The 16,005-nt window shown below is 42.2% G+C and overlaps 1 protein-coding gene and 1 pseudogene across 1 annotated transcript; both read right to left on the bottom strand.

The window, feature by feature from the left end:
• Positions 1-3,578: 3,578 nt before the first annotated feature.
• LOC125522003 (single-stranded DNA-binding protein WHY1, chloroplastic-like) lies at positions 3,579-7,159 on the bottom strand. The gene is made up of 6 exons (XM_048687065.1): positions 6,714-7,159; positions 6,528-6,620; positions 5,379-5,473; positions 4,693-4,766; positions 4,516-4,604; positions 3,579-4,110 (listed from the first exon to the last, which is right to left on the bottom strand). The coding sequence occupies exons 1-6, from the start codon at positions 7,053-7,055 to the stop codon at positions 3,997-3,999; spliced, it is 807 nt and encodes a 268-aa protein (XP_048543022.1). The 5' UTR covers positions 7,056-7,159; the 3' UTR covers positions 3,579-3,996.
• Positions 7,160-10,894: 3,735 nt separating this feature from the next.
• Positions 10,895-15,622, bottom strand: LOC125525507 (annotated as a pseudogene).
• Between the last annotated feature and the right edge of the window lie 383 nt (positions 15,623-16,005).

Here is a 16,005-nt window from a genome sequence, read left to right as displayed (position 1 = left end):
CATTGTAAAGATAGTTTTGTTCATTTCAAGAACTTCGATCGACGCAACATTTATTATATTGGCTTAGTTTGATATAAGAAATTGCCAATTTCACCTCGCCAAAAAATGCCACCGCAATAAAGAAATAACTTACAAAATGCCAACGTTATACAATCATATTCATTGTTCCTCTCCTAAGGATCGGTACCTTATATAACACTAGCTACAACATGTAACCAAAGCATAGGAAACATTTCTAACATCATGGGCTGAAATACAAATTGCAATTGATTTATGGATAAATTAATAAAAATCACAATCAAATTAGAGCTTTCGCTAACCAATCTTGAACCCTCTATACAAGGAAAGCCTCGATTTCTGACAACGAACTCCATTTAGATAACACCACATCTCTACAGCCCCTTTCTATATTCAAGGCTCATATAATGTTGAATATCGTATAAGGCTTCTTCATACTATTGGTTGAGAATCATTGACAAAATCAACTAACAAGTAACAAATGTAATCCTCTTAAATCAAATTATTAAACATATATATTCATTATTGATAAGCTTATTAAGCAATAATTTAAAAAGTGTCATGAACAGATTTCTAATATATATTACAACATGAAAAGTACAATGTAGTGCATTAAGCTACATATCATACATATAAAAATAAGGTATAAAAATATGCAGTTCGTGAGATTTTTTTGGTGATTTTGATTCCTCATTAATTGTGAAGTTATAGCCTCTACCTAGGTCGTCTTCTATTACACTTAGCAAAATTAAATACAATCCTTTGTTGCTAAATATGATAATACAATGTTACTTGTGACATAATTCTAGTATATATGGTTCTCATTACTATTGCAATGAATTTAAATAATAGTTTACATAAAGACATTGTGTTACTTGTTTTAGTTTGATATGTGGCTCCTAAAAACCATTCACTAAGTCTTGATTAATGGTTATCAAACTTCAATTATAATATGTTTTGAGAAAATAACTCTAAAAGGAGAATTTACTTAGCAAAGTAGAAAAATAGGCCAAATTTGGTTAGTAGTTGGATCACCAAACTACACCACGACTCCAAACACAAGCTGAAAGTCCCCTACCGTCTTAGCCCACAAAAAAAATGCATACCTCGAGGTTAATTTATGTGTTAGTGAATTCTATTATATATGTATATGATCATGTCTATTATGGTATCTTTGAATATTTTGCTCGAGAGCTCTAAAGTGTACCATCTACAAATATTTCAACAAAGGTTTCTAGAGTGCATGAATCCTCTAGCTTACATGTAAATGAAAACGATGTGAACGACTGAAACGTATGCTCATACTCATATTACATATGTAAAGAGAGGACGAGTTGGGTGGGATACTTCTCGTTCAAGCCATCTACATCATCAATATGAAATAGTTGTGGGAAAATATAGAGACTAGTAGTTATGTTCAATTACTTTCTAATTATTATTTTGAGAAATTGGTCTTTTGATTAGAACAAGAGAATTTTGTTACAAGGTCCATTAGTTTCTAATAATGCACATAGTCAAATAGCGTGCATGCACATGAACATATCTCTAAAATATTGGACACGAATACAAATTTTTAAGAAGCACTAGTACAAAATTAATGTGCAATACTAGTGAAATAATCCGGCACGAGCTATGGTATTAGTGAGTCAATAAAATGAATGAGCGCCAATACAAAAGAGCTCACATATACGATGGTGTACATGCTTATGAAAGCATTTGTTTTATTTTTCTTAAATGGCAAACAAATGGTATGTCAAGAACAAATCATCATTTTGATTTATTTATTTATGGGGATTTACTGAATTTATTGAGGTATGAATTAAAAGTGTGTTACTGACACCATTTCGATGATAAACCATGTTTTATTTGTCGATGTACATGAAACATCAATTTTACTGGAAATTGGACATACTAGAATATTTCAGAGGGAGGAGAAACATGTTGGAGAATTGGGTCATCCGACAGAGGCCCAGGGGCCTAGGCGGCATAACTAGGCGACTGACTTGACTTCATAGTCTGCCCACCTAAGGAGCCACCAATTCCACTTTGTAGGAGAGTACTTCATCATTATGAATACCTAGCACACCTCCAATGTTCGGAGCAGATTAGACCAGTATTATTCGTCTCCTTCCATTTCATGAAGCATCACATCATCACCATTCCTATGTTGTTTCTGATGTTTCTCCAATATATGTGTGAGTAGTTTTCTATATGCACATAGGGATGGTTGAAAATTTTGATAGTTGTATAATCATCTCATGATGCCGCTTTCCTCACTTTATTTATCCTAGTTCAATCATTGTTCTTCATGACTCGAACAAACAAATGATCAGAAACTTTGACGTAGCTTCGGTCATTGTGGTTCCCCTAGTGACTAATCGAATAGAATCTAGTCGATGCACCTGAGTGACCTATATTGATAGATGAGGCTTTGGTAGCCAGCACTAATGATTGATCTATGCATGAAAATACATACAAATAAATATACCTAAACCAAACAATAAATTAATCAAACAAAGCACTATCCATTACAGCTAAAGGTCCGAACAGAAATATATAGGTTATGAATGAGAGGAAACTAGGGGAATGGAATGCGCGTGGTACGGAGATGTGGCACGCCGTGCGCGGCAATTTCTTCCCCTTATTTTTCCTTGGGTTTCACTTTGCAGATGGGCTTATTCATATTTTGTAAGGAATGGAGCTATGAATGTTGCTTGGTGGATGACGTTATGTAACTGCTAGAGATTGAAGATGATTAATAACTTTAGCCCGTGCATTATCTTGATCTCCTCTCTAATCCCAGGGCTCCCACATGGATGTGATGATCCATAACCTTCCTTATCACCAGAGATTGCAAGGAAATACAGTACAGATTACACCAAAATCACTGTTTATTAGATGCAAATGATATGTTTCTTTTTCTTGCATCGTATCCAGTTACCTACTAAGTCCTCTCTCCTAAGTGCAGATTTAGTACTTCAGACATAAAGGGACTGTTCGGCAACCCGCCGGCTCCTCAAAATACGAGGAGCTGCGGAGTTGAAGGACTACAACTCCATCCTTTTTAACTACAGCTCCGCCAGCTCCCGGAGCGGAGCGGCGGAGTGGAGGGGATCCGAACGGGGCAAAAGTATGCATATATTTTAGAATTGAGATGATCCAACCAATTTTATTCATCTCAGCAGGTGAAAAAATCTACTCCCTCCGTCAGGAATAACTTGTCATAGCAATGGATAAAAATGAATGTAAATTAAAAAACATCTAGATACATCTATTTCTGTGACAAATAATTCTGGACGAAGGGAGTATGTCATAAAGTTTCCTTTGAGATTGTTCTGAAATAGACTTTTGCCAGTATCGAAATACAACAACCATCTTGGATTACAAATACTGGTTTGGTTCACAAGGATCACAAATAAATAGTGTAATGTCAAAAAACGTCTTACATTATGGGACGAAGGGAGTAATTTTTAAATAGGCAAATCAGAGAGCAGGGTAGCACAGACCTTACTCAATAAGGACGCAAGAAATGTTGGGAATATGTGACTCGAGTTTCAGTATATGAGAAGTTCACAATATTGAATTCAGAATTAGCAAATGAACAACTTGGATTGCAAATGCAAAACAGTTCAGGCTTTAGAGCTTCGGGTATCTGATGCAGGTATCCATGATCCATACGGGGTACTGCAATACCTCCAGGCAAAAATTGCTACAATAAGTCTCATGTAAGCCATTCCTGCATTAAGAAGTGAGGACTAGGTATTTGACTAACACAACTCCAGCCTGCTGTAATGAGAAACCAAACGAATATGGCAGAACCAAAAGGATTAATTTCCTAATAACTAAACCAGAAACTACCAGCCAAATTATGCACCAAAATACTTTCCAAACACCACCACCAAGAATTTCTTTTCTGGAAGGAACACCACCAAAAGTATCATTCTTCCTGCCATCTCCGTCCGAGAGCGTTGTCATTCTTCACCTTCGCCACTCCAATTCGGGAGAGGACTGCGGCCTATTGTATGGCTGCGACTCCTCGGGCTTGATAGAATTTGTAAACGTGCTCCAGCCCATGATGTGCGGTATGATGTACTGCAAATACAACAATGTGTTCAGACATTATGAAGGAACAGGTTTGGTTTTTGCATTTACCTAAAAAGGGCAACCTGTCTACCGAAATGTTACTATTGGTCCCACGCTTCACAAATTATATACCACAAAATGGTGGGCTAAAGGAAGAAATACAGCAAGCATCAACACACGTTAGATCTAGTTGTTACCGAAACACATCTACTGCCAGTTTGTTACATGCTGACATGCTCCTCCATAAACAATCGTGGCGGAAAATAGGCCATGCCATATGTGAGGACACAGTGTGATTTCTGATGGAAGTAGAATCAAGTGGTGTTCAAACTATAATTCGTGCAGTTAGCTCAAACTACCTCAATGATCTATAACTGAATGGTAAAGGAAAAGCTCTAGCAGAATGATGCGTACATTGAAAGTCGATACAATGACCGCATATTCTCCTTTGGTTATAGGGATGTAAATGTTCTCATCAACGTTCAAAAGACGGTTTTGAACACCTAGAAGCAAAAAAGATGATCAGATCAATTTGGGAACATAGATTCACAAGCAAGTAGAATTTGTAGCAGAGCAATGGCGACTACATACTGAGGTTGAAAAAGCGACCGTTGCCATCTGGTGTTGGCTCAACCTTTAGAACCTTGCGCACTTTACCTTCATCGCTGTTTGTATAGAACAATACTAAGTATTAAGGCTATTTTATTCACAATTCGAGAAGTAAAATACACAGGTATATTTCAAAATAAAATACATAAACAAATAACATAAGAATATGAAATTTATTGAAGCCCTGGTAAGTTATGCTACAGATAATGAATTTTGGGAAAACTTTATTACAAACATTGAAGTAAAAGAGCATTTTATTAACTAGCAACCTTTTTTGGCTTGATAGACATGTTAACACAATGGTATCTTGAACAAAGTCTCTCTTTTGGCAATTAATAATCTTGATCAAAAGAAGAAAATAAAGCGTCTTCTCATATTGCCATCCTATTTCAACTATATGGTAGGCCAAGGGAATTACTAAGCATAAGGCGCACTTGTAAAGTTCCAAGACTATTTTACTTCAATGCAAAATACACAGAAATGGAGAAATTTGATTGCTGATATTTAAGTCTTTCTAAATAATTGGATTGGCAATATAAGGTAATAATCATGCTGAGGATGCCCATAGCAATAACAAAAGGTTGCATTTAAGATAATGATCCACACATGTTTTATTCACACGCTTCTGTAGAAGGAGCTTGTAGTTAGATATAGCACACAAGACTAACCTCCTCCCCTTGAAAGGGTCATGAAAGAACTCGCACGAATCTGTTAGACCAAGAGTAAGCAAGGTTCCCATCTCCCAGACAGATAATGAGAACACCTGCACCACAACGAAATAAGTTCATGTAAAGAACACAATATAGATTTGCTTATCTATACTACTCCCTCTGTAAAGAAATATAAGATCATTTAGATCACTACTTTAGTAATCTCAACGATCTTATATTTCTTTACAGAGGGAGTACTATATAGTGTAGCAGTGTTTGATTGCACCTAGAGCATCAATCCTAGCGACTGCTCTCCTAAAATCGAACAACTGGGATTAGAGGGATTCGCTATGAACAGTAGCTCACAGCTGAATCTACTAGGTTCTGGAACCATCACATCATACCTCCCAGAAAAGAAGAACTATGCCCCCCTCTGCCATGTTGCAATTGTCAGGTTGTGATGAATAAAAGAAAGTGTAGGCTGTGAGCCGATGCCGGAGATGGTCCGGGAGGAGAAACTAAAGTTGTACTCCCTCTGTATCAAAATATAAGACGTTTTTAGACACAATCGTAGTGTCAGCGTCTTATATTTTGATACGGAGGGAGTAGTAAACAATTTGTGGGTTCCACTACGTACATCTTTTCTTTTAGAAAAATTCTTGGTGACACCGGGTAGTGGTTGTATTGTGCCAATTAGTAAATTTCTAAACTTCATTTCGCGTACATCAACAATATAAATTTTCGCTCGGAATTCATTTTTCAAAGTAATGTATGTCTTTTTTTCCTTTTGTCGGAACCACACCATACTGTTAAGACGTGCATACACACTAGTTTTTGGTAACTGCAAACATAAAGCATCCGAGTTTACGGAAGAATGAAGATCTTACAAAGAAACCAGACAAACAAATAGAACCTATAATACATGCTCCCAGTTTCGAAATATTAACTTACAAACCAAGAAACTACCCAGTCAGGAGTCAGCTCAAAATGGCATGAACAGGCTAACAGCTTCCAACATGCCAACATTTGCTTCTTTGTGTTGAAAAAAAATTGTGAATCTCAACACCTTTCTCTAACTAGTTTATCTTGGAAGTTTCTAACTTGACGCGGGAATGAACGAGCATTTCAACAGAAAATTGGACAAGGCAGAGGAAAACCCAGTATCACCTGCTTGCGAGTCCAATCATACTGCCGGGGCCCCACGGCGGGGGCGAACTGGAGCAGCACGAACCCCTCCTTGGCCACCTTGTACGCCCCAGACTGCGAATTCCGAACGAAACACCCATCAACACAAAATGAAATGACAGAGCACGGCGGCATACGACGCCCAATGGCGCGCCACACTCTACCTACTTCGAGCGGCACGAACTGCGGCGGCCTGGGGTCGAAGGCCAGCGCAGCCTTGCCCTTGTAGATGCTGTAGCTGGCGAACACCCGCCCGGCCTGGCCGCCCGGCACCGGCGGATCCCTCTCCAGAGGCGGCTGCCCGTACGCGTCGCGCTGCGACGGCGGGGCCCGGGGGTCGAAGTAGTCGGAGTGGCGCGCGGGGACGACGGAGCAGGCGGAGGAGGGCGGCGCCCTGGTGGAGAGGGGCGGGGCCAGGGCGAGGGAGTGGGTGTGGGCGGCCCTGGCGTGGCGCGGGAGGAGGGAGAGGGGCTGCGGCGACGGGAGCGAGACGGAGAGCGGCGGCGGCATTTCGCCGAACGGGTTGGGGACGGGCGCGTGGGTGGGTGGGTGTGGACGGCCGAGCCGAGACGGGGCTGTTTCGTCCGGGAGGGGTTTATCCTGTGGCGTGGTTTGGGCGGCCAGGCCCGCCGGTGACATCCGGACCGTTACGTTATCGTCTTTGGGGCCATGGAGAGGTGGACCCGCTTGCCAGACAAACCGTACATATATCTGGCCATAAGTCGGGCCGGGCCAGGCCTGATAAAGCCCGTGAGAGAAAACCTAGGCATGGGCCCGGCCCAGCCCATCAATGGAAAATCCCATTGGGCCTTGGGCCGAGCCTCTTCCCTAAAATGTAAATATGCTAGGCCCAAGCCCGGACCGGCCTTCGGGCTCAAAATTTGGGCCCAGGCCTGACCTGCGGACAAGCCCGGCCCGGCAGGCCGGATTCCCCATGGCCAGGTATACCCTACAACATGCAGTTTTTTTGGCAGCTTAAAAAAATAAGTCCTCTTCTCTCCAAATTTTCCTATAAGCTGTCTTTCTTTATGCTTTAGGGCTTCTAAACTATTTTATGAATTAATTGATTTAAAAGTCAGATTTAGAGTATGGCTTATTTTTTCTAAGAAGGAAAAAGGCAGCTCATTTTTCAAGCCGTTCAAATGAGTTGACCCGACATTCTTTCTAAACTCTGGCAACGGGAACATTGAATTAACACATTGATTCATGAACAACAATATCATGATTACTTGTGTGTTTTGATGTTCCTTGCTTGTTAGTATGAACTATAGACAATTGCTTTGCATCGCTATTATTTTGTGTAGAACTTTTATGAGCTCCATGAGATCACCATATTCATGTTAAGGTAGCATCCCCCTCCTCTTATTCCCCGCATTATTCCTTTTATCAACACACGCCATCATGTTGGACATGTGCTCTCGGTCAACCTCACTATTTTCCTGCAAGTTAGTTTGACATGTATGTGTTTCATTTATTGATCTTACCGATTCTTGCATCGGAGGGTCTCCTTGTTCATGCTCATTTTCTTCACTGCTCAAAAGTTGCACTTCCATAGATTCTTGATATCTGGCCTCAGCAAAGGCCTTCTTCTATTGGTTTGCATAAGGGTTATCACTAAAAATCTCAAAAGCAATAGTGAAGAATTGATTTCATATACGGTCAGACCTTTTTAAGTGAGGTGCTATTTATAGTCTTTTGGATATTTTATGCGCCTCTGACTAGCACCTCAATTGTAACCGCAGTTAGTACGAATTCCCAAAGTTCCCTACTAGCATTGTATTTAGGATTATTATCGAAGGACGGTATTAAATTTAGAATTGAATTTTTTTATAAATTCATGAACAGTTTTAAAATTTGATAATTTTTTTAAAACTTCACAAAGATTTTTAAAAATCAATGTACATTTAATAAAATTAGGAAAATTTAATTTAAAGCTGTATGAAATAGAAAACCAGCCATAAATTAAAAGATAATCAGCTTAAAAACAGATAAATGGGGAAATCACTAGCGCAAAAAGAAAGGAGTCGCTAAATATGTGGTGGCCCATCTTTTGTTGACAGACACGGGCGAGTTTCTTCTAGGCTTCCAATCCATGGCCCATCCCAAACTATTTCCCTCAAAAAAATAATCTCAAACTATTACCACGAACACTGACACTGAGAGTTGCTCACCTCAAAATTGGTCCGGCTTCAGATCCCTCCATCCTGATGCGAAGAAACTTTTTCACTTTAGCTATATGTAAGTTTCGTGAAAATTAATTTTGGGTCAGTCAGTTTTTGGGCCGTTGATTTCTGCTTCATGATTCATGCAACTTTTTTTTCTGGGCTGGTTTGTGTGGTCTTTTGGGACTGTTTCTTTTTGACTAATCTCATATTTGGGTCAGCCAATTCTTTAACGGGCCAACGCCCATTCTAGTGCAACAACCCTTTGCTTTCTCCTTTGTTTTTTCTGTTTTTCTGTTTATATACGTTTTTGCTTTTGTGTTTTTCATTTTATTTGTTAGCTGGTTTTATTATTTATTATGTAGGTATTTTGGAATGTTGGGTGTGTAAATATATGCATACAAATAGAATATAATAATATGTGCCAACATTTAACTATTATATGATTATTCTTTGCACATTACGAAAAGTACAATTTTAGGGCAAAGTTGTGTGCAATTTTTATTTTTATTTTTATTTTTATTTCTTCTTAAATAGAAATTCCAATGCCACTAATTCATTATTACTTACAAAACTTCATTATTTTGATATTGTTTTAGTTTTTTTTATTTCATTTTCATTCTAATTTAAGGGTAATACCATTGCCACTAATTCAATTGTTCTAATTCTTTGGTGAAAATTCCACTTTTATATTCTTGTTCTTGCAATATTTTAAAAATCACGATTTCTAGGTATATTTTGTGCAAAAAATTTCACTGTTTTTTTAAGAATATTTTCCCATTTTATTTCTTCTTAAATGGTAATAAAAGTGTCAGTAATTCAATCTTCCTTAGAAAATGTAATTTTTTGAGTTTTGTTTTCATTTTATCTCTTCTTGAAGGGTAATACCAATGTCACTAATTCATTACTTCTTAATAAACATCTTTTTTGTGTGAAATTCCACTATTTTATGCTTACTGTTGCATATTATATAAAAAGCAATTTTTGTGTAAATTATGTGCAAAATTATATTATTGTCTATTTTTGTTTTCACTTTATTTCTTCTTAAAGGGTAATAGAAATGCAACTAAGTCATTCCATCTTATAAAACATAGTATTTATTTTATTTGCATGTGTGTAAGTATAAATGCAAGTACTAAATACTAGATGTGCGACTAATTCATTCCTTCTTTTAAACTTTCTTGTTTGTGAAAATTCCTCTATTATATGCATATTCTTGCATATTTTAGATAGCGCAATTTATGTGTAAATTATGGGCAAGTTTTACTTATTTTTTAAATATTTTTATTTTCTTTGTTCTTTAACGGTACTCCCTCCATGCCACAATTGTGTGAAAAATTATATTATTGTCTTTCTTTGTCTTCACTACATTGTGGAGTGGAGAGAGTAATAACAATGCTGCTAATTCATTATTTCTTAGAAACTTTATTATTTATATTTATTGTTATTTTTTATTTTATTCTTTAAGGTAAAGCCAACACAAGTATTAGATTTCGAATTTAATACTTCATCTTCCGCATACTTCCTTTTTTGCTGTTGTCGGTAGTGGCTTAAAGGTGAAGAATGGTTTCGCGGCGACTTTACTAGAACAACCGATCCCCAATTTGGGTCCAATTGTGTGGCTTCTTTAAGACTATACAATATGGCCCGTGTAATTTATCGAAATAATTCTAATATTATGTTGTTTAGTGTGATGAGAACAAAAATGAGTTAGGAATATGTGTTTAAGTACCCTCTTCTCTCTGTTCAAAATGGTAAATACATATGCATATATGTATTGTATGCATATATAAAAAAATTATAAATGTTTGAGAGATTGCACATATAGTCACTAACTTTTACTACATGCAACTATGTGTGACAGTGTGAGAGTGCTATTTAGGTCACCTACAAAGGCTTAGCGAACACTATACTATAGCAGCCTGTATTCAACGTAGGAGGCAATTGTTTTTTCTGTTTGCTGATGCATGCACATTGTATGCATTTCGCAGCTTGAATCAAAGTTAGTGAGAAGGCATCCACGATGGCGCGCGGACTGGTGCCGCTGCTGGAGGCGCCGATGCGCTGCAACATGCATGCAAATCGACTGAATATAATTTGATAAAAAAAACAGTCAACCGCTTTCAAACTTCTTTTATAGAGAAGCCGAGGAAGTTACTAGTCATTACACGTTCGGAATCTACACGTACAGCGATTTCCAGTTTAATTCGCGGTGATCTTGTAGTTGTACCACCGTGCGACGACGAGCAGGTACCCGCCGAAGTTGCCAACGCAGAGCATGGCGAGCAGTCAAAAGAAGTAGTCCAAGTGCCCGTCGTTGATGTCGTCGGGGATCCACCCGAGCCGGTCGCCGCTCGTCGTGACACTCACCACGACGGACACAAGCACCGTGCTCGCGTAGTTGCCCAGCGCGAAAGCCGCACGGGCAAGCCCCGAGCAGATACTCCGCATGGCGTCTGGCGCTTGGTCGTAGAAGAACTCCATCTGCCCACCTCCGCCGCGCCCAACACCACGTACTGCGGCACCTGCCAGAAGATCGACAATGGCACGTACACTGCACCGCCCATGCCACTGTATGTGCCGTTGCGCGCGAGGACGCGACGCCGTGCGACCTCAAGCATGCCGGCGGTGAGCATGGCGACCGTGAGGATGGCGAACCCGACACCCATGCGTGTCAGCTGCGTGAACCCGCGATGGTGACTCGTGAGGCGGCGCGCGAGCGGAACGATGGCACGGTCCAACGGTCGTAAAGCGGCACCCAAAGCATGACGCTGAGTGTGTCGAAGACGGTTAGCACTGCAGCCGGGATGCGAAAGCTGCCGATGCACGGGTCCAGTGTGTCTCCCTGGAGGATGAAGGTGGTGGACACCTGAGTGTAGGCGGCCGCGAAGATGATGCCGCACGCCCACACCGGTAGCAGACGGAGCAGGCACTTGAGCTCCTCCACCTGCGTAACCGTGCACAGCCGTCATGGGCTCGCTGGCCGTGCCTTGTCGCCTGCCATCTCCACGGCCGCCTTGTCCAAGAACCTGAGTGATTGATGACAACCAACCGGTGCAACCGATTATGGTTACATGGCATGTTTGCATGTAAAATTTCGTCAATTGCTAGGATCCTGTAGTATAATTATGTGCTCGGAAATGGATGCCTGGTCGACTATGTTGCTAGCACCATGTTTTTTGTGTGGGAATATTGTCCGCTAATGTTACCCAGCTAACGTTCGCTGGGAAAAGGGTGATAAGTGAACCATATTTGATGGCAGTTTTAGTTTCGAGAGGAGATAAAACGTTGACAGTTTCTAAATGAAAATTGCCTTCTCAGATAGAAACTGCCATGTCTTCTGGAAAAATGCCACCCCTCATCACTTTAACAAAACTAAAATTGCCACCTAACCGTTTGCATGTGCCACCTTTCCCGACGAACATTCGCCAGTTATGGCTGTCCATATTCTTCATACGCGCTTCCTCGAGGTGTGTTGGATAATTGTGAATATTGACTAAAGCACTAGAGCGTCCAAAGTCCAAAGAACAGGATCTTCCATGAAATATGAAGATTTTTTTGGGTACGGCGTATGGAAATGGCATCTAGATCAATCAAGGAGAAGGGAGGAAGATGATGCGAAACATGTCACAAACTTCTTTCTGGTGTAGTTATAAGGGGGCATCTCCAACCGCGTTCATCAAACAGATGCCTTCAAATGTGCGCGGATGTGTTCGTAGACATTTGTCGGACGGACATCATCCAACTATCTCCCTCAAAGTTTCTTCCATTTCAAACTGTTAAAATACGAATTATGGACATAGTTTAAACTAGTTTGATATATTAGATGCAAATTTGATGAAATTTAACAAGTCTCTTCCAGACTACTCGAAATTAATCTAAACTAAACGAAACCCAATCTAAGCAGCGGCCGGTCACCTCGTAGGCATGGCCTCCGAGGCCATAGGCATCGTTGTCGTCGTCTGTGTTGTGATTGTCACCGTGGCACCAGTGTCGGAAGCCGCTCCAGCCATCGCGACATCCGTCCCTAGACGCAGCGTCGCTCGCGGCACGCACACCCGGCCGCCACCCTTTGCCACCTCTCCTCGATTTGGAGGTGCTTCTCACGCTAGGACTGAGTCCGCTCGACGCAGGGGAGCTACTCATTTAGCCATCGCCGGGTGCTATTCTAGATGGTGGTCTTGGAGTGGTTGACAGCCCGAGCTTTTGCGAGGACCTAGGGCAGCGACACCTATGTGTTGGGGAGCACTCCCGAGCGCCACTCCTGATACAACTCCAACTCGATGAGGCATTTCAAGCCCGCTGGTGAGGAGGACCCGTCGCGCGACCCACCATCATCGAGATAGTACCCGAGGCAACTCTTGCTTCAAAGGGATCAGGCGCCATGTGGTACCGGGGCGGGGAGGCGGTGAGGATGTCCGATCCGAACACCACGATTGCACAAAGGGGATGTCCAACAGGGAGAGAAGAAGGTCAAAGGAGGAGCAGGCCCCGTTGAAGATGCCCGAGAGTGAATGTTATTGTTCACGTCTTCCGGCGCAAAAAGGTTGACCTCCCATAGTGGGTTATCATGCAACCACAGCAATGCCAACTAGATATGTTGTTGAGTTTTCATAGCATTTAATAATGAAAAGAATACACTAGGATCATATCATGTATTGTCCTCTCTCCGTCCGGGATTACTTGTTGCAAAAATGGATGTATCTAGACGTATTTTAGTTCTAGAGATATCTATTTTTATCAATTCCCGCGACAAGTAATTCCAGACAGAGTGAGTATCTGGAATAAAGTTGTTTGAAACATACCCCATGTAACTAGCTAATGTGTGAATAGCATGGTAATATACACATCATGAACCTAATAACTTCCCGTATGAACACCATGTTAACTTTGACCCCGGAAAAATCGTTGAAAACACACCCTTGGCATTTTCTGTGTAAATAGTCTGATAATTTATGCACCACAAGCATCGTGTCTTTACTTAGCTTTGGGCTGACAACTTTTGACCCAAAAAAAGTTGTCTGAACATACCAACATGTGATCAAGTTTTGAAGGTCTCATCATGATGATTTTTTTGAGTGAAACGAATTTGAGTCAGACCGATGATTTGAACTACAAAACACGTGAATCTTCGAAATGAGAAGAATCTAGGATGATATCAATTTTTTTTCTCTAGTGCATGCATGCATGTGCATGTGGGGATAATCATTTTTATGCCTTGGTAGTTTCTGTAAATAACATGATAACTACGATAGACATGATAACTTATGTAGCCCATGTGTGGTAACTTTTAACCCAAAAAATTGACGGAGCATATCAGCATGGGATCTAGTTTTGAATGTCTCATCATGACAAATATTTTTATGTTAAAAAGGATTTTGAATCAGGCAGACATTTGAGCTTCAAAACATTTTGATTTTCGAAATAGGAAAAATTTAGAATGACATCATGTTTGTGGCCTCTAGTGTAGACATGCATGTAATTAGAGGAAATAGTGCCGATAGAAAAGAGAGTCTTTCTAATACATGCATGCATGTAATAAGAAGGGTGTAGTTCCATTGTCTTACAAACATACAAGGTTAGCAATTACTGCAGTCCATTAATAAATGATAATACATATTGCAAAATAATATCATACACTGTTATTATATATTATTATTATTATGTATTGCATGATAATAATATATAATACTCTCCTTACGAGAAGCCTAATTACTAAGTAATCTTGATTAGTTGTAGATAATTGAAAATGGATAAAGCTACCATTTTAAGTGAACTTAAGCGGGTGCGGATGCACAGCGCTTTACTTGATGGGGACTGTAGTCATGGACAGAAAATAGGAACGGTGCAAGTGGAAGCAATGCTAGCGACGGCCGGGGCACGGGCACTGAGCCACTGACCTGAACTGGTTGGTGTGCGCAAGGCGGCGGCTCCCCAGTATAGCGGACATGCCGTCGTCGCCGTCACGCTCGTGCAGCAGCGCGGCGTCGGTTGGGGTCTCCACGTCGCACTTCCTGGCGGCGGCGACCACCACCTGCGCGATCCTGGTGAGCGGGCTGCCGCCGGGGGGCTGGTGGCGCCCGTACGCGCCGGTGCCGGCGAGGAACAGCGCGACGGCGACCACGCTCAGCAGCGCCGGGATGCCGTAGCCGAGCCGCCAGCCGTGGGCGGACTGCACCCACACCAGCACGGTGCCGCCGACCAGCGATCCCACGGTCAGGGAGAGGTAGAACCAGTTGAAGAAGGAGCTCTGCCGCCCGCGCTCCTCGTCGTCGTCGGACTCCACGTCAAACTGGTCCGCGCCGAACGACGCCATGACGGGCTGCAGCGCGCCGCCCAGCCCCACCAGGTACAGCCCCGCGTAGAACACCGCGCTCTCCAGCGCCGCCCACGCACTCGCCGTCACGACGCCGTACCCCTGCTCCATCAAGATCCAGGTGAGGTGTTCCCTGATATATGATGCGCATCAGCGCACGCACGCACGTACCGCGACGGAGACGAGGAGGAAGAGCGTGATGGTCCAGTATCTGCCGAGGAAGGAGTCGGCGAGGAAGGCGGCGGCGAGCGGCGCGATGCCGCTGGTGCCCTGCCAGTTGGTGACGCTGTTGGCCGCGGCCTTGCTGCCGGAGTGCAGCTGGACCTTGAGGTAGTTCACCAGGTTCGTCGACAGGCCAAAGTAGGCCGCGGATTGAAAGCAGTTGTTCACTGCATGCACACACATCAAGCATTCGAGCATAGTGACACGGACGTACGTATGCATGCCAGAGCGGGAACACGAGAACAAAACGAAAAGGTGGCGAGCGTTACCGAGGATGAAAGCGCAGCCCCAAGAGGTCCGATGATCCTTCTTGGACACGGGATCGGCGGCGTCGCCGTGTGAGCCTTGCCTTTTGATTCTACCCCTACAGCTTCCATGGTCTTAGTAGTCCGGGTGAGGCTTACACAGGCGCGCGCGGAGCAAATGAAAACTACTCCAGGCAAGGGTCACAATGGCCCATATAAGGCTCCAAGGAGCTAGCGAGTGGCACAAATCTGCCATGGTGAGCATCTTCAACGGTCGCACAAAAAGTTGGCGCCCAATAAAAATTATAGCGCGCCACTTTAGCACTTTTAGTGCGCCGGGATCAACATCGCTTTTGCAGACGCCCAAAAACGCACGCACAAGAAGCACACAATGCAAATTGTGAAGCGCGCGCAGTCCGAAGCCCAAAATATGCTGCGCGCGATAGCGTTTGTCAGCACGCGTCCAAATTTTTTTAGCGCTACAGCATCTGCTGGAGCTGTGCGGCGCCCAAAAA

This window comes from Triticum urartu, chromosome 7, assembly GCF_003073215.2.
Source record: "Triticum urartu cultivar G1812 chromosome 7, Tu2.1, whole genome shotgun sequence".
Lineage (NCBI taxonomy): Eukaryota > Viridiplantae > Streptophyta > Magnoliopsida > Poales > Poaceae > Triticum > Triticum urartu.
The sequence above is the reverse complement of the archived record's forward strand: the minus strand, read 5'-3'. Positions and strand labels throughout refer to the sequence as shown.

Bases quoted from the DNA above. Each gene is read 5' to 3' on its own strand.
- LOC125522003 (XM_048687065.1), bottom strand. From the start codon at position 7,055: ATGCCGCCGCCGCTCTCCGTCTCGCTCCCGTCGCCGCAGCCCCTCTCC. The intron at 4,767-5,378 runs GTTAGTCTTGTG...CTATACAAACAG, and splicing joins GACCCTTTCAAGGGGAGGAG to CGATGAAGGTAAAGTGCGCA. The intron at 4,605-4,692 runs GTATGTAGTCGC...TTTTGCTTCTAG, and splicing joins CGGTCGCTTTTTCAACCTCA to GTGTTCAAAACCGTCTTTTG.